The sequence below is a fragment of the Bombina bombina genome, chromosome 1 (assembly GCF_027579735.1).
Source record: "Bombina bombina isolate aBomBom1 chromosome 1, aBomBom1.pri, whole genome shotgun sequence".
Taxonomy (NCBI): Eukaryota; Metazoa; Chordata; class Amphibia; order Anura; family Bombinatoridae; genus Bombina; species Bombina bombina.
This window is the reverse complement of record NC_069499.1, coordinates 604,881,530-604,899,955: the sequence shown is the minus strand read 5'-3', so window position 1 is coordinate 604,899,955 and position 18,426 is coordinate 604,881,530. Positions and strand designations below refer to the sequence as shown.

At 42.3% G+C, this 18,426-nt stretch overlaps 1 protein-coding gene across 1 annotated transcript in view; it reads left to right on the top strand.

Moving 5' to 3' along the window:
• Window positions 1–18,426, top strand: part of CENPI (centromere protein I) — a 224,399-nt gene that overhangs the window by 89,357 nt on the left and 116,616 nt on the right. Inside the window, exon 16 of the mRNA XM_053698960.1 lies at window positions 2,707–2,839. Coding sequence (XP_053554935.1) covers window positions 2,707–2,839 — 133 coding nt within the window. The remainder of the gene's footprint in view (window positions 1–2,706; window positions 2,840–18,426) is intronic.

The following is an 18,426-nucleotide window of genomic DNA, read 5'->3' as shown; positions in this document are numbered from 1 at the left end:
CAGGACTTGGGACGCAGATCTGGGGGACATGTCCTCTCTGCCACCGTGGAAGTTTCCATTGAGGCAGGACCTTCTCATTCAGGGACCCTTCCATCACCCGAATCTAGTTTCTCTGCAGCTAACTGCTTGGAGATTGAACGCTTGATTTTATCCAAGCGAGGGTTCTCTGATTCGGTCATTGATACTTTGATTCAGGCACGTAAGCATGTTACTAGAAAGATTTACCATAAGATATGGCGTAAATATCTTTATTGGTGCGAATCCATGGGCTACTCATGGAGTAGGGTTAGGATTCCCAGGATTTTAGCTTTTCTCCAAGAAGGATTGGAGAAAGGGTTGTCGGCAAGTTCTTAAAGGGACAGATTTCTGCTTTGTCTATTCTGTTACACAAACGTCTGTCAGATGTTCCAGACGTTCAATATTTTTGTCAGGCTCTAACTAGAATCAGGCCTGTGTTTAGACCAATTGCTCCTCCTTGGAGTTTGAATTTAGTTCTTAATGTTCTTCAAGGGGTTCCGTTTGAACCCATGCATTCCATAGATATTAAGTTGTTATCTTGGAAAGTTTTTTTATTTTTGGTTGCTATTTCTTCTGCTCCCAGCGTTTCTGAGCTTTCAGCTTTACAATGTGATTCTCCTTATCTTATTTTCCATTCTGATAAGGTGGTGTTGCGTACCAAACCTGGTTTTCTTCCTAAAGTTGTTTCTAATAAGAATATTAATCAGGAAATTGTTGTTCCTTCTTTGTGTCCTAATCCTTCTTCTAAGAAGGAGCGGTTGTTACATAACTTGGACGTGGTTCGTGCCCTGAAGTTTTACTTGCAGGCGACTAAGGATTTCCGGCAATCATCTTCATTATTTGTTTTTTTTTCTGGGAAGCGTAGGGGCCAGAAAGCTACTGCTACCTCTTTCTTTTTGGCTGAAAAGTATCATCCGTCTTGCATATGAGACTGCTGGACAGCAGCCTCCTGAAAGAATTACGGCTCATTCTACTAGGGCTGTGGCTTCCTCATGGGCATTTAAGAACAATGCTTCTGTTGAACAGATTTGCAAGGCTGCAACTTGGTCGTCTCTTCACACTTTTTCCAAATTTTACAAATTTGATACCTTTGCCTCGTCAGAGGCTGTTTTTGGGAGAAAGGTTCTTCAAGCAGTGGTGCCTTTCCGTTTAGGTTCCTGTCTTGTCCCTCCCTTTCATCCGTGTCCTGTAGCAGCTTTGGTATTTTATCCCACAAGTAAGGATGAAATCCGTGGACTCGTCATATCTTGTAAAAGAAAAGGAAATTTATGCTTACCTGATTTATTTCCTTTACGATATGACGAGTCCACGGCCCGTCCTGTAAATTTTTCAGACAGGTTTTTATTTTTGTTAAACTTCAGTCACCTCTGCACCTTGGCTTTTCCTTTCTCTTCCTAACTTCGGTCGAATGACTGGAGTGGGAGGGAGGGGAGGAGCTATATATATACAGCTCTACTGTGGTGCTCTTTGCCACTTCCTGCTGACCAGGAGGCGTAATCCCACAAGTAAGGATGAAATCCGTGGACTTGTCATATCGTAAAAGAAATAAATGTATCAGGTAAGCATAAATTTCCTTTTGTAGCCTATCTGCTTATATCTAGGCCATTGCATGTACAAGCAAAGTTATCACAGAATGTGTATGAACTTTTCTCAGAAGCATTTTTCAAAATGGTATTGTAAAGAAATATTCTCTCTAGAGATGGGTTCTTATATGTACTGCTCTGCAAGGAATACCCAGAGCATAAATATTCTGTTCTGCTCTGCAAGGAATACCCAGAGCATAAATATTCTGTTCTGCTCTGCAAGGAATACCCAGAGCATAAATATTGTGTTAATAATGCAATCTATATATAATTTTTATTGTTTTATTCTCTCCATAATGAATACATAATTGTTCATTTCATTAGAATTCTTACGATTGTGAATTTCTATAGCTACAGTATTTTGAAACTTAAAGTTACGCTACCCACATGTTGAAGTCCTTGAAAGTAGTGCAGCATAACTGTAAAAGGATGAGTAGAAAATATCACCTCAACATCTCAATGTAAAAAAGGAAGATATTTTACCTAATTTCCTCAGTAGCCACATCTCATTGTAAAGGGATTTTCAGCAGCCAATTAGGACTTGCAAGAGAGCTTGCGTCATGTTATTCTCCTATTCAGTTTGAGGAAGTTTACTATGAAATCTCATGAGATCACAGTAAAGCAAAGCATGACCTCAGCACTACTGATGCTTATTTGGATGTTGCTCTTTTTTTCTTTTTTTTTTTCTTCAACCTGTAGCTGGACAGTAACTGAAGGACCACTGTTCACTGAGCACTTGCTATTTTGAGATGAAGAAGTTTTGAGGTAAAATATCTTCCATTTTTACATATAGATGTTCAGGTTATATTTTCTCGTTCGTGTTTTACAGATACGCTGCATCACTTTCAAGTGATTTAGCACATAAGTATTTTGTCCCTTTAATTTATTTTTCCTGTATTATGCAGTTTATACAATGCATAATTCCTGTTTTTTATTCTTATTTTAAGGAGTTAAGATACTGATTAGCCAGGTATTTCTAAAAGTTCTTTTCATTTTAGAAAATCATGTAGTGTATATGTGTAATTACATTTTTTTTTTTATTCTTTTTGGTATTGACCCCATTGAATTCCTATGCGTTGGTAATGAATATCTTCTCTCTGACCAGGAATGACACAATGTCTGGGCTACTGACTTCTGTGGATAATCTAGTCCAGTTCACAGGTCGCCTTTCAACGTTGGGGCTACAGATTCACAACAGCTCTTTGCTTCTTCACTTCATCCTCGATTTCTATGAAACTGTAAGATCTTTGTTGACAACTTTGTGACCCCCAAAATTGTTATTTAATTAAATTAAATGCAGAGTTTATGAAAATCACAGTTTAACCCTTTTACAGCTGAACAATTATAAAACCCTTTGATGAAGCCTTTTCTTTCTTTTTAAGACACGATGAGTCCACGGATTTCATCCTTACTTGTGGGATTTCACCTCCTGGTCAGCAGGAGGAGGCAAAGAGCACCACAGCAGAGCTGCTATATATAGCTCCTCCCTTCCCTCCCACCCCAGTCATTCTCTTTGCCTGCGTTAAAGATTTTTCTATCAAGAGTTTATTATTTTTAAAGTGGTGCCAGAGTGTGCTGCTTTGTTCCAGGGTGTAGCCGTAGTCCATATCAGTCTCTACAGTAGAGCTTTTTGGTGGCTTTAAAGCAATGGGAACTGGTGGGACATAATTCTCACTGTGCCTCCCATACATTGATGCTGCCCTTACACTGATGGCCTAAGCAAGTTTTACTCAGGCTTTATCATTTTTCAACAGGGCCATAGGAGGTAGAGGACCGCTTACACCTGTTGGGCTATCCTGCTGTTGGACAGCATTAAGGTAAGTGCTGCTTTATTTTCTGGGGAGTTTTTCTCTCAGAGCAAAGTGGGCACTTGTGTTTCTATTTAAAAGATAAAAGGCTCTGCAGTGGGACTTTTATTTATGGGACCAGGCTCTCTTTTATTTAGAGGGTAAATTGTGACAGCCTAGTTCAGGCACTGGGGCTGGGAGAAAGCTGTTTTATTTTTTTCGGGTTGTTCATAGTATTACGCCCACGATGGGCGGGGCTATGTTTTTCGCGCATCTGGAGTACGCTGCGCATTCAGTTTGGGGCTTACGGTGTCACTGTTGAAGTAGCTCTTCTAGACTGCTGGGAAGATCAGGTCATGCTAGAACCGCATGGTCTGTAAGCAAGCAGTTGTTAGCGCTGGGATCGTTGCCTTCTATTCCTCTGGTGTTTGCAGTGAGACTGGTGGTCAAGGTAGGTACCTCAGCAGGAGGTTAATTGTGTCCGTTTATTTCTTAAAGGCAAAGTATTGTTTTTTTTGTCTAAAGTTATTTCAGTCAGTAATCTGTATAACTTTTTGTGTCCTGTTGTATAATTGTTTTCTTCTAGCATTGTGTTTTTTGTTTTGAATTCTTAAAGAGACAGTAACACTATTTTTTGTTTTTCTAAAAATAATAAATCTAAAGTATTATAATAATATTGGAGCTGTGCAGAGTGTTACCTGCTCCATGTGTTTGGATGCTAATGTGGAACCACCTCCCTTCTGTCCCTCATGTATTGAGAGGGCTTTAAGTTATAAGGAAAAGATTTTTCATGATCAAATTTTTTTAAAGGCGGATGTTTCTCCTGGATCTAATGACGAGATTCAGAGTATGCCGCAGCTTTCTCCCCTAGCGTCCCAAGATTTAACGCCCGCACAAGCAGTGCCCTGTACTTCTGCTCTAGCACCAGCTGGAGTTACCTTAAAGGACAAAGTAGCGCTTATGTCTTCTACAATTTCTGATGCGTTATCTGCTTTTCCTATATTACAAGGCAAACGTAAAAGGAAGGACAACCATGTTATTGGTGAGGCTTCTGAGGCTATGGTAGCAATCTCGGATGTACCCTCCCAGGGAGCCGAGTTAGAGGGTATAGAGGTTCTATCAGAAGGCGAAATTTCAGATTCAGAAAGTTCAGTACCTTTGACTGATTCAGAGGTTGTATCTTTCAGGTTTAAATTAGAACACCTCCACCTGTTACTCAGGAAGGTTTTGGTGACTTTAGATGACTGTGATTCTACAGTAGTTGTCGCTCCTGTGAAGTCGAGTAAATTGAACAGATATTTCTTCTGTTAAGTGTGATCAGTCCACGGGTCATCATTACTTCTGGGATATTACTCCTCCCCAACAGGAAGTGCAAGAGGATTCACCCAGCAGAGCTGCATATAGCTCCTCCCCTCTACGTCACTCCCAGTCATTCTCTTGCACCCAACGACTAGATAGGATGTGTGAGAGGACTATGGTGATTATACTTAGTTTTATATCTTCAATCAAAAGTTTGTTATTTTAAAATAGCACCGGAGTGTGTTATTATCTCTCTGGCAGAGTTTGAAGAAGAATCTACCAGAGTTTTTGCTATGATTTTAGCCGGAGTAGTTAAGATCATATTGCTGTTTCTCGGCCATCTGAGGAGAGGTAGACTTCAGATCAGGGGACAGCGGGCAGATGAATCTGCATAGAGGTATGTAGCAGCTTTTATTTTCTGACAATGGAATTGATGAGAAAATCCTGCCATACCGATATAATGTCATGTATGTATACTTTACACTTCAGTATTCTGGGGAATGGTACTTCACTAGAATTACACTGTAAGAAGTACATAAAGCTGTTTAATAACTAGAAATTATGTTTAACGTTTTTGCTGGAATGTAAAATCGTTTTCATTTGCTGAGGTACTGAGTGAATAAATGTTGGGGCACTATTTTTCCACTTGGCAGTTGCTTAATCTTTTTTCTGACAGTTTCTGTTCTCTCTCACTGCTGTGTGTGAGGGGGAGGGGCCGTTTTTTGGCGCTTTTGCTACGCATCAGATATTTCAGTCAGCATCTCATTTTATTTCCTGCATGATCTGGTTCATCTCTACAGAGATCAGGGGTCTTCAAAACTTATTTTGAGGGAGGTAATTTCTCTCAGCAGAGCTGTGAGAATTATAGTTGACTGGGATAAAAAACGTTTATTCTGTAATTGTTTCCTGCTTTCAGAATTTGTTATCTTTGCTAATGGGATTAAACCTTTGCTAAAGTTGTGTTGTTTTCAAGGATTGAGGCAATAACTGTTTCAATTTATTAATTTTCAACTGTCATAGATCTTCTGTGCTTCTTAAAGGCACAGTACGTTTTAATATTATTCTAATTGAATTGTATTTCCAAGTTGCAAGCTTATTTGCTAGTGTGTTAAACATGTCTGATTCAGAGGATGATACCTGTGTCATTTGTTGCAATGCCAAAGTGGAGCCCAATAGAAATTTATGTACTAACTGTATTGATGCTACTTTAAATAAAAGTCAATCTGTACAAATTGAACAAATTTCACCAAACAACGAGGGGAGAGTTATGCCGACTAACTCGCCTCACGTGTCAGTACCTGCATCTCCCGCTCAGAGGGAGGTGCGTGATATTGTAGCGCCGAGTACATCTGGGCGGCCATTACAAATCACATTACAGGATATGGCTACTGTTATGACTGAAGTTTTGGCTAAATTACCAGAACTAAGAGGTAAGCGTGATCACTCTGGGGTGAGAACAGAGTGCGCTGATAATATTAGGGCCATGTCAGACACTGCGTCACAGGTGGCAGAACATGAGGACGGAGAACTTCATTCTGTGGGTGACGGTTCTGATCCAAACAGACTGGATTCAGATATTTCAAATTTTAAATTTAAACTGGAAAACCTCCGCGTATTACTAGGGGAGGTGTTAGCGGCTCTGAATGATTGTAACACAGTTGCAATACCAGAGAAAATGTGTAGGTTGGATAAATATTTTGCGGTACCGACGAGTACTGAGGTTTTTCCTATACCTAAGAGACTTACTGAAATTGTTACTAAGGAGTGGGATAGACCCGGTGTGCCGTTCTCACCCCCTCCGATATTTAGAAAAATGTTTCCAATAGACGCCACCACAAGGGACTTATGGCAAATGGTCCCTAAGGTGGAGGGAGCAGTTTCTACTTTAGCTAAGCGTACCACTATCCCGGTGGAGGATAGCTGTGCTTTTTCAGATCCAATGGATAAAAAGTTAGAGGGTTACCTTAAGAAAATGTTTGTTCAACAAGGTTTTATATTGCAACCCCTTGCATGCATTGCGCCGATCACGGCTGCAGCGGCATTCTGGATTGAGTCTCTGGAAGAGAACATTAGTTCAGTTACTCTGGACGACATTACGGACAGGCTTAGAGTCCTTAAACTAGCTAATTCATTCATTTCGGAGGCCGTAGTACATCTTACTAAACTTACGGCGAAGAATTCAGGATTCGCCATTCAGGCACGCAGGGCGCTGTGGCTAAAATCCTGGTCAGCTGATGTTACTTCTAAGTCTAAATTGCTTAATATACCTTTCAAAGGGCAGACCTTATTCGGGCCCGGGTTGAAAGAGATTATCGCTGACATTACAGGAGGTAAAGGCCATGCCCTGCCTCAGGACAAAGCCAAAGCTAAGGCTAGACAGTCTAATTTTCGTTCCTTTCGTAATTTCAAAGCAGGAGCAGCATCAACTTCCTCTGCACCAAAACAGGAAGGAGCTGTTGCTCGCTACAGACAAGGCTGGAAACCTAACCAGTCCTGGAACAAGGGCAAGCAGACCAGGAAACCTGCTGCTGCCCCTAAAACAGCATGAATTGAGGGCCCCCGATCCGGGATCGGATCTAGTGGGGGGGCAGACTTTCTCTCTTCGCCCAGGCTTGGGCAAGAGATGTCCAGGATCCCTGGGCGCTAGAGATAATATCTCAGGGATACCTTCTGGACTTCAAATACTCTCCTCCAAGAGAGAGATTTCATCTGTCAAGGTTGTCAACAATCCAGACAAAGAAAGAGGCGTTTCTACGCTGCGTACAAGAGCTCCTGTTAATGGGAGTAATCCATCCAGTTCCACGATCGGAACAGGGACAGGGGTTTTACTCAAATCTGTTTGTGGTTCCCAAAAAAGAGGGAACTTTCAGACCAATCCTGGACTTAAAGATCCTAAACAAATTCCTAAGAGTTCCATCGTTCAAGATGGAGACTATTCGGACAATTTTACCTATGATCCAAGAGGGTCAGTACATGACCACTGTAGATTTAAAAGATGCTTACCTTCACATACCGATTCACAAAGATCATTACCGGTACCTAAGGTTTGCCTTCCTAGACAGGCATTACCAGTTTGTGGCTCTTCCATTCGGATTGGCTACAGCTCCAAGAATCTTCACAAAGGTTCTGGGTGCTCTTCTGGCGGTACTGAGACCGCGGGGAATCTCGGTAGCTCCATACCTAGACGACATTCTGATACAAGCTTCAAGCTTTCAAACTGCCAAGTCTCATACAGAGTTAGTACTGGCATTTCTAAGGTCACATGGATGGAAGGTGAACGAAAAGAAAAGTTCACTCGTTCCACTCACAAGAGTTCCCTTCCTGGGGACTCTTATAGATTCTGTAGAAATGAAGATTTACCTGACAGAGGACAGGCTAACAAGACTTCAAAGTGCTTGCCGCACCCTTCATTCCATTCAACACCCGTCAGTGGCTCAATGCATGGAGGTAATCGGCTTAATGGTAGCGGTAATGGACATAGTACCCTTTGCACGCTTACACCTCAGACCACTGCAACTGTGCATGCTAAGTCAGTGGAATGGGGATTACTCAGACTTATCCCCTTCTCTGAATCTGGATCAAGAGACCAGAAATTCTCTTCTATGGTGGCTTTCTCGGCCACATCTGTCCAGGGGGATGCCATTCAGCAGACCAGACTGGACAATTGTAACAACAGACGCCAGCCTTCTAGGTTGGGGTGCCGTCTGGAATTCTCTGAAGGCTCAGGGACAATGGAGTCAGGAGGAGAGTCTCCTGCCAATAAACATTCTGGAATTGAGAGCAGTTCTCAATGCCCTCCTGGCTTGGCCCCAGTTGACAACTCGGGGGTTCATCAGGTTTCAGTCGGACAACATCACGACTGTAGCTTACATCAACCATCAGGGAGGGACAAGAAGCTCCCTAGCTATGATGGAAGTATCAAAGATAATTCGCTGGGCAGAGTCTCACTCTTGCCACCTGTCAGCAATCCACATCCCGGGAGTGGAGAACTGGGAGGCGGATTTCTTAAGTCGTCAGACTTTTCATCCGGAGGAGTGGGAACTCCATCCGGAGGTCTTTGCCCAAATACTTCGACGTTGGGGCAAACCAGAGATAGATCTCATGGCGTCTCGACAGAACGCCAAGCTTCCTCGTTACGGGTCCAGATCCAGGGATCCAGGAGCAGTCCTGATAGATGCCCTGACAGCACCTTGGGACTTCAGGATGGCTTACGTGTTTCCACCCTTCCCGATGCTTCCTCGATTGATTGCCAGAATCAAACAAGAGAGAGCATCAGTGATTCTAATAGCACCTGCGTGGCCACGCAGGACTTGGTATGCAGACCTGGTGGACATGTCATCCTGTCCACCTTGGTCTCTACCTCTGAAACAGGACCTTCTGATACAGGGTCCCTTCAAACATCAAAATCTAACTTCTCTGAAGCTGACTGCTTGGAAATTGAACGCTTGATTTTATCAAGACGTGGGTTTTCTGAGTCAGTTATTGATACCTTAATACAGGCTAGGAAGCCTGTTACCAGAAAGATTTACCATAAGATATGGCGTAAATACCTATATTGGTGTGAATCCAAAGGTTAGGATTCCTAGGATATTGTCTTTTCTACAAGAAGGTTTAGAAAAGGGTTTGTCTGCTAGTTCATTAAAGGGACAGATCTCAGCTCTGTCCATTCTGTTACACAAACGTCTGTCAGAAGTTCCTGACGTCCAGGCTTTTTGTCAGGCTTTGGCCAGGATTAAGCCTGTGTTTAAAACTGTTGCTCCACCTTGGAGTTTAAACCTTGTTCTTAATGTTTTACAGGGCGTTCCGTTTGAACCCCTTCATTCCATTGATATAAAGTTGTTATCTTGGAAAGTTCTATTTTTAATGGCTATTTCCTCAGCTCGAAGAGTCTCTGAATTATCAGCCTTACATTGTGATTCTCCTTATTTGATTTTTCATTCGGATAAGGTAGTTCTGCGTACTAAACCTGGGTTCTTACCTAAGGTAGTGACTAACAGGAATATCAATCAAGAGATTGTTGTTCCTTCCTTGTGCCCAAATCCTTCTTCGAAGAAGGAACGTCTACTGCACAACCTGGATGTAGTCCGTGCTCTAAAATTTTACTTACAGGCAACTAAGGAATTTCGACAAACGTCTTCTCTGTTTGTCGTTTACTCTGGGCAGAGGAGAGGTCAAAAAGCTTCTGCTACCTCTCTTTCTTTTTGGCTTCGTAGCATAATTCGTTTAGCTTATGAGACTGCTGGACAGCAGCCTCCTGAAAGAATTACAGCTCATTCTACTAGAGCTGTGGCTTCCACTTGGGCCTTCAAGAATGAGGCCTCTGTTGAGCAGATTTGCAAGGCTGCAACTTGGTCTTCGCTCCATACTTTTTCCAAATTTTACAAATTTGACACTTATGCTTCATCGGAGGCTATTTTTGGGAGAAAGGTTCTTCAGGCAGTGGTTCCTTCTGTATAAAGAGCCTGCCTATCCCTCCCGTCATCCGTGTACTTTTGCTTTGGTATTGGTATCCCAGAAGTAATGATGACCCGTGGACTGATCACACTTAACAGAAGAAAACATAATTTATGCTTACCTGATAAATTCCTTTCTTCTGTAGTGTGATCAGTCCACGGCCCGCCCTGTTTTTAAGGCAGGTAAATATTTTTTAATTTATACTCCAGTCACCACTTCACCCTTGGCTTTTCCTTTCTCGTTGGTCCTTGGTCGAATGACTGGGAGTGACGTAGAGGGGAGGAGCTATATGCAGCTCTGCTGGGTGAATCCTCTTGCACTTCCTGTTGGGGAGGAGTAATATCCCAGAAGTAATGATGACCCGTGGACTGATCACACTACAGAAGAAAGGAATTTATCAGGTAAGCATAAATTATGTTTTTGAAGTACCTTCTTACTCAGACGTTTTTCCTGTACCTAACGAACTTCGGAGATTGTTTCTAAGGAATGGGAGAGGCCAGGTATTCCTTTCTTTCATGTAATTGGCAATAGTCCATGAGCTACTGACGTATGGGATATACAATCCTACCAGGAGGGGCAAAGTTTACCAAAACCTCAAAATGCCTGTAAATACACCCCTCACCACACCCACAATTCAGTTTTACAAACTTTGCCTCCTATGGAGGTGGTGAAGTAAGTTTGTGCTAAGATTTCTACGTTGACATGCGCTTCTCAGCATTTTGAAGCCTGATTCCTCTGAGTACAGCGAATGTCAGAGGGACGTGGAGAGTATCACCTATTGAATGCAATGATTTTCCTAACGGGAAATAGGTTCTCTGTTATCGGTCGTAGAGATTCATCACCTACCTCCCTTTTCAGATCAACGATATACTCTACTGATAACTGTTTCAGTACTGGTTTGGCTATCTGCTATATGTGGATGGGTGTCTTTGGGTAAGTATGTTTTTATTACTTAAGACACCTCAGCTATGGTTTTGGCACTTTATGCATTTATATAAAGTTCTAAATATATGTATTGTACTTATATTTGCCATGAGTCAGGTTCATGTATTTCCTATTGCAGACTGTCAGTTTCATATTTGGGGAAAGTTAATATTAAGAAATATTTTTTTCTTACCTGGGGTTTAGTCTTTTTTTCCAATTGACTACTTTGTTTCAAATTGCGGGCTGACTTAGGCTCGCGGGTGCGCCAAATGCTACACTTAATTGTGTCATTCTTGGCGGGAGACTTTTTTGGCGCGAAAGGCACGTCCGTTGACGCAAGTTCGTTATTTCCGGCGTCGTAATTGACGCAGAGGTTTCACACAGGGTTGCGTCGTTAGTGACGCGAGTGTGTCATTTCCGGACATGGTTGGCGGCAAAAAATGGTAAGTTATGTTGTTCGTCATACTTGGCACCAAACTTTTTTCATTATTTATTTTCCCCATTGCTGTTTGCCTCTTGCCTTTTTCTATGTCAGAGGGCTATGCTATTTGCATTTTTTCCCATTCCTGAAACTGTCATATAAGGAAATTGATAAATTTGCTTTATATGTTGTTTTTTCTTTTACATACTGCAAGATGTCTCAATCTGATCCTGCCTCAGAAGTATCTGTTGGAACTTTGCTGCCTGACATCGGTTCTACCAAAGCTAAGTGCATTTGTTGTAAAATTGTGGAGATTATATCTCCTAATGTCATTTGTATTAGTTACCATGATAAACTTTTACACGCAGATAGTGTGTTCATCAGTAATAGTACATTGCCAGTTGCAGTTCCTTCAACTTCTAATGTACATGATATACCTATGAATTTTAAAGAATTTGTTACTGATTCTATTCAGAAGGCTTTGTCTGCATTTCCGCCTTCTAATAAGCGTAAGAGGTCTTTTAAAACTTCTCAAAGTTGAGGAAATGTCAAATGACAGACAACATAATGAATTATCCACCTCTGATGAGGATCTATCTGATTCAGAAGATCCTTCCTCAGATATTGACACTGACAAATCTACTTATTTATTTAAAATGGAGTATAGGCGTTCTTTGTTAAAAGAAGTGTTAATTACTTTGGATATTGAGGAAGCTAGTCCTCTTGATATTAAAACCAGTAAACGTTTAAATTCAGTTTCAGGGGTAACATTTAAATAAACATGTAAAATCAAAGATCCAACAGTAACTGAATAACTGATTTAATATGCAATAACGTGTCAGCAAAGTATTACAATGGACATTAAAAGTCAGCTGGTAATTACAAATAAATAAACCTCTGTTGATGAAACGTAAGTTCAAGTGCAAAGGGCGTCACCAGGTGGGGCAAGAAACCTCAAGGGAAAAGGGGGGGAGGAGGGGGAAGGTCACATATTGCGGAAAAGAAAGGGGGAAGGTTCAATGTAATATAAGATTTGAGTGGGGTTCTGAATTAGATATTGCATTACAAGGTGAGACTGGGAACACTACAATGCATATGCGATGGCCTTTGGTCGTCCTGGTATACAAACCAGGGTTCCCAGATCTGCCAATACAGATCCTCCTTATCTAGACTAGAGTAGAAGCTTTTTTCCATACTGGCGTAGAATTGAATTATAGGGGTCGTGTCTGTAATGTCTGGAGGCTGTGGTTGTTTACATGCTCTAGCTATCGCAAGTTTCATGGCTGCAAGGACAAAGACGACCAGTTTGGACAGGGTGGCCGGTATATTTAGTGGGAAGAGATGTAGGAGGGCCATCTCTGGGGTCAGGGGTACTGACAACCCGAGTGCTGAACAGAGGTCAGATATTTTGCTCCATTGGGGTCGTAATTTGGGACAGCTCCACCAAATGTGGATATCCGAACCCTTGTGTCCACATTCCCTCCAACATAGGGGGGATGATGACGGGAACTTCTGTGATAGTCTAAAAGGAGTGTTGTACCATTGGAGGAGCAACTTCATGTAGGATTCAATTGTGTTTGCACAGTGTACAGTCTTTTTTGTTAAGGTCACGGCCTGTTGGAAGTCCTTATCAGTGATATGCCTGGACAAGTCAAATTCCCAAGCCCTAAGTTGCCAAATTCTTTCAGGATTGGTAGTCATCTGGATTAGTGTTTAATGATGAGAGAGTATTTTAGGGGTTTTAGTTTTTAACTGCCACAATTTTTGGTTAACAGAAACAAGTGGTTAAAGGTCTACCTGGGGCTCTAGGGAATCCCCAAGACAATAGGAAGGTATACAGTCTGGAATTTTCAAACATGGCCCACGTTGGTGGGTTTTGTACTATAGAGCCCAAATTACTCGGTGTAGTCAGTGCGTCTGACAGGTAGAAGTGGGAGACTTGCCGCAGGTCCCATTTACTCCATTGCAAAATATGCATGTCTGGTAGTGCCGCAAGAAGGGCCGGAACAGAATGTATAGGGGAGGGGTGTGGGGTTATATCAGAGAGATGTCGGAGGCTTTGCCAAATTTTCAGATTGTCTCTGATAATGATATTCTTGATCCCTAGGGCGTCCAATCGATACTCAGGGATCCAGGGAAGGTCTGAAAGCTCAAGCCCTAAAGGAAGGTTGGACGTCTCTATGGTCTTCCATCCCTGCGGCTCACCTTTGTCCGCCCACGCAGAGATATGAGTGAGTCGCGCGGCCTCATAGTATCCCTGAATACTAGGCATAGCTACACCTCCCTATTCATAGCGTTTCTGCTGCTATGCGAGGTTTGGATCGGCCCCATATATAGTTCTGGCAAAGGGACTGGAGTCTACATAAAAAGCCTCTAGGGACATTGAGTGGGATACATCGAAAGTAATAGAGAATCTTAGGCAGGATCGCCCTTTTGAAAGACGCTATGCGACCGAGCCATGAGATCTCCCTAAAGTTCCAGGAGGTGATGAGGTCGGTGACTTCTCGAATAATTGCAGTATAATTTAGGGTAATTACTAATTTAGGGTCAGGACCCAACTGGACTCCCAGGTGACGAAAGGTGTTTTGTGGCCACTGAAAAGAATGACGTTCGGAGAACATCTAATTCAAATGCGGGAATACAAATAGGCAGTGCTTCAGTTTTGAGAACATTAATCTTGTAATAACTATGAGCACCAAATTTGGTTATTTGATCAAAAAGTACAGGCAGGGATCCCAGTGGGTTTGTTAGAAACAGGGTCACTTCATCGACAAATAGGGCTATCTTCGTGTCCCCTTCACCGATCCGAACTCCTCGTATCGCTTGGGAATTTCTGATGGCTTGTGCTAGGGGTTCAATAGCAAGAACAAAGATTAAAGGCGACAGGGGATACCCCTGTCTGGTGCCTTTGGTAATTTGGATTTCCGGAGATGCAAATCCCAATCCTTTGACCAACGCAGAGGGGTTAGAGTATAAGGCCCGAATTGCTGTAACTACCTCGCACGAGAGGCCAAACTGAGCAAGGACGAGCCATATGTAGTCCCATCTGACCCTCTCAAACGCCTTTTCTGCATCTAGTGACAGGGCTAGTATGGGACGCCTCAGTCTGGAAGCTTCCGTAAAAATGTCAAGTACTCTACGGGTATTATCTGGCCCCTCTCTGCCAAATGTAAACCCTACTTGATCAGAGTTGGCAATTTTCTGGAGTAAGCGTTTAAGCCGGTTTGCCCAAAGCTTGGCATAAAGCTTTACATCTGCGTTGATCAATGAGATCGGTCTATAACTACTACACGGGGAGGGATCTTTATCTGGTTTGGGTATAGGTGTCTCGTGCCTCTGTGAAGGCCTTCACAGAACGCTATTGAGCTCCGTCTTGAAAAGTTTGTAGAAGGCCGCTGGGTACCCATCCGGGCCTGGGGCTTTGTTGTTCTGGGTGTGTTTAATAGCCAAATTAAGCTCAGTTAATGTGAACAGGGCATTAAGTGTTTCTTTGTCTACCTTGGATAAGGTCGGTAAATGCAGTTTATATAGGAAGTTGGCTATAGCTTGTGTAGAGGACTCATTGCCGGCCATAGAGGGCAGGACATGGTACAGTTCAGAGTAATAATCCGCGAAAGTTTTGCCTATTTCTTTAGGTGAGGAAACTGTTGAGGTACCGTGTTTAAGTGACAATATCCTAGCTGGTGCTGTTCTACCCCGCAACTTATGTGCCAACAGGGTTGAGGCCTTTTTCCCTTGGCAGTACATTAGTTTCTTGAATCGGGCATAGGACTCCCGCACCGTTTCTAATTCCCTATCTGCTAGCTGAGTTCTAAGTTTTTTAATTCTGTCTGCTAGGGGTGAGGACGGGGAAGTTTTATTTGCTAGCTCTGTAGCCCGCAATTCGGAAACCACGAGACCTAGTGGGGCACTGGCCTGAGCTCTGATTACTGCCTGTCTTCTGATACAGATCCCTCTAACATAGGCTTTAAGCACGGCCCATACTGTTTGGGATGATATTTGAGGAGTTTCATTTATTCTTAAGAATTCCACTATGGAGTTTTGAAGAGAAGCTCTAAAGTCCCGATGGTGAAGTAACTGCCTCGGAAGTTTCCAACTAGGTCTGGGAGTTTTAGTTAAGTCAGTAGAGAGAGTAAATATGAGACACTCATGATCTGACCATGAGCAAATCCTAATATGTGAAGATACCACTTTGAGTGTCCAGGAGTCAGTGAAAAAATGGTCCAGTCTCGAATAGGAATTGTGAGGTTTGGAAAAATAAGTGTAGTCTCTCACTATGATGATGTGCTCGCCAAATGTCATACAGATTGTATTGGATTATGTATTGACGAAACTTGGCAGCAGTATGTGTCAATTTTTTTCCCCTTTTAACTTTTTTGTCTACCGATGGGTCCCACACCATATTGCAGTCTCCCCCTAGGACAATTGTTCCCACTTTGAGAAGCTCGACCTTAGATAGCACTACCCTCAGGAAGCTGGGCTGAGATTGGTTAGGGACATATATATTAACCAGGGTAAATAAGAGGCCATTTAGTTTGCAGAGAAGTATCAGGAACCTTCCCTGGTCGTCTTTCTCCTCATGTATGTGATCAAAATGTATTGATTTATGAATGGCTATCGCCACTCCTCTAGATTTTTCAGTGTAGGAGGACAAGAATACCATAGGATATTCGGAGGATCTATATGGGTTTTGTCACGATGCAAGCCAGTGAGTTTCTTGTAAATGTATAACCTGCACCTTCAAAGCCTTCATAGAGTTAGTAAGGAGACTTCTCTTATCGGGGGAATTAAGCCCTTTAACATTTAGGGTAGCAAAGGTGATTTTGTCTGAAAGTGTCCCCATTGTGGGCTATCTGAAATGATACAGGGGATGTAAGGAAAGGTAGGGGAGGGAGAGGAAAGAGGTTTAGATTCACATACCCCACCTGGATCCGCATAGCAGGCAATGAGTTATAACGGTCTCAGGTTATGTAGCTTCTGGACTGTGGAACAACAAATGAGAAAACTACTAATGCCCTAGAACTCTATAAAGAAATAACAGTGGTAAGAGATCACTATACAATGAATAGATACAATACAAAACCGTTAAATTTAAACAAAGAACAACTGTTCTCAACTAAATAAGGTGTCAACAATATAACGGTTATGGTAGTCTGAGAGATCACCAGTGGGAGAAGTTTATCTAGTAGCTAGACTGACTTCTCCGGTCCCCATAAAAGGGGATAACACAAATTATATTTGCGTGAGTAAGGGGGGGGGGAGGTGTTACAAGTAAGTAACCTGTGTAGGAGGATCAACATTTAAAGGGGGGGTGTGAACTATGAAATGACACTTATGTATCTCAAATGTAAAAAGAGAAAAAGGGAGTGTGGTGCATCTGGTTTGTTTAATTTTTATTTTCTTACCTCTTAGGTGTAGGGAGGGAGAAGGGGAATAGGAGGGGAATGGAAAGGTTAAATCAGGAGGGGGGAAAGGGTCTCGCTAAAAAAAAAAGATTAGTGTACATTCTTAGATTTGGGGAGGAAAAAGTGAGGTAAGGGGAGAAGGGAAAAGGAGGAGGATTACTGGGAGGGAGGGGTGTCTAACGTAAAATAAAAATGTAACATTAGTAAACATTCAACTTGTGTAAATCATATTTAACTATGGATTATTGTGGAGACCATGGGTGGCCTCGGGCCCCAACTACTGAGGGGGGTAAAGTTAGAAAATAAGGGTCATTCAACCCAATTAAACCTGCCACCTCAGGTCAGCGACTGCGGGCACCCCCATTCTAGTTTAAACAGAGTGCAGTTGAAATATATAAAGAATGTAATAGAAATATATGGCTAATAAGCTTGAAAAGTTATAATATACTAAACCAGATGGAATATAAATGTCCAAACTCATGTGGAGGGTCGTTGTGGCAGTGGAGTCTATTCTGGAGCCACAGACCGGAGTTTAGATATTGGAGGATCAGCAACTAGATGGGACCCAGAGGAGGTAAGTCCCCACTCCCCGAGCAGGTTGAACCCCTCTTGGGGAGCTATAATTGTATGGGTCTCTCCATTTCTTGTAACTATTAGTTTGGTCGGGTATCCCCACCGGTATCAGATGTTCTCTGTTCTCAAAATTTGAGTGCTGTTTCTGAAGGATCTTCTTCTTTGTAAGGTGTAACTGGAAATGTCTGGAAAGACAGTAATTTGGAGGATTGGGAGTTGTGGTTTATTAACTAGTTCTCTCAATATCCTTTCTTTATGAAAAAATGAATGAAAAAAAAAAATGTGAAAAAATGGACCCTAGCGAGAACATCTCTCGGTTTATCCTGGGAGATAGATCTAGGGCGTGCAACTTGATGGACTCTGTCCAGTATGAGGTCCGGTGGGTCCAGTGAAAGTAATAAATTGTTGCAGAATTCCAGGACGAAAGATTCCAGTTCCTAAGGACCAATCTCCTCCGGTATCCCCTGGAACCTCAAATTTAGTCTGGATCTGTCCTCCATGTCAGCCAGCTTTAGTTCCAAGTCTGAGATTTGAACTGATAAAGAGTGGGAGTAAGAGAGTAAGTGGGCATGATCCACAGCTAAGTCCTTGTGTTTACGTTCTAGGGTTTCAGTACGTTCGCCTAACACAATGTCCCTGCGAAGTTCAGCTGTGGAGCCTTTAATTTCCTTAGTTAGCGTGTCTTGAAGTAAATTCATACGTCTAGTTAGGACATCTACAATATTTTCAGATAGAGCATTCGATGTAGGAGATTGGAAATCCATGCTGCTTTCTGAGTAGCTCATTTCCAACGCAGAAGTAGATTCTCTGAGTAGCTGATTTTTCCCAGTGGGTCGATCTTTAAAATGGTCTGCAACTGTTTTCTTGGGCAGCTGCATTATTTTCAGCCTCCGCTTAGCAGTTTGAGACATAATATATATGTTATAATGGCCCTGATAGGTGTGCGTAATATAGTATTAGTG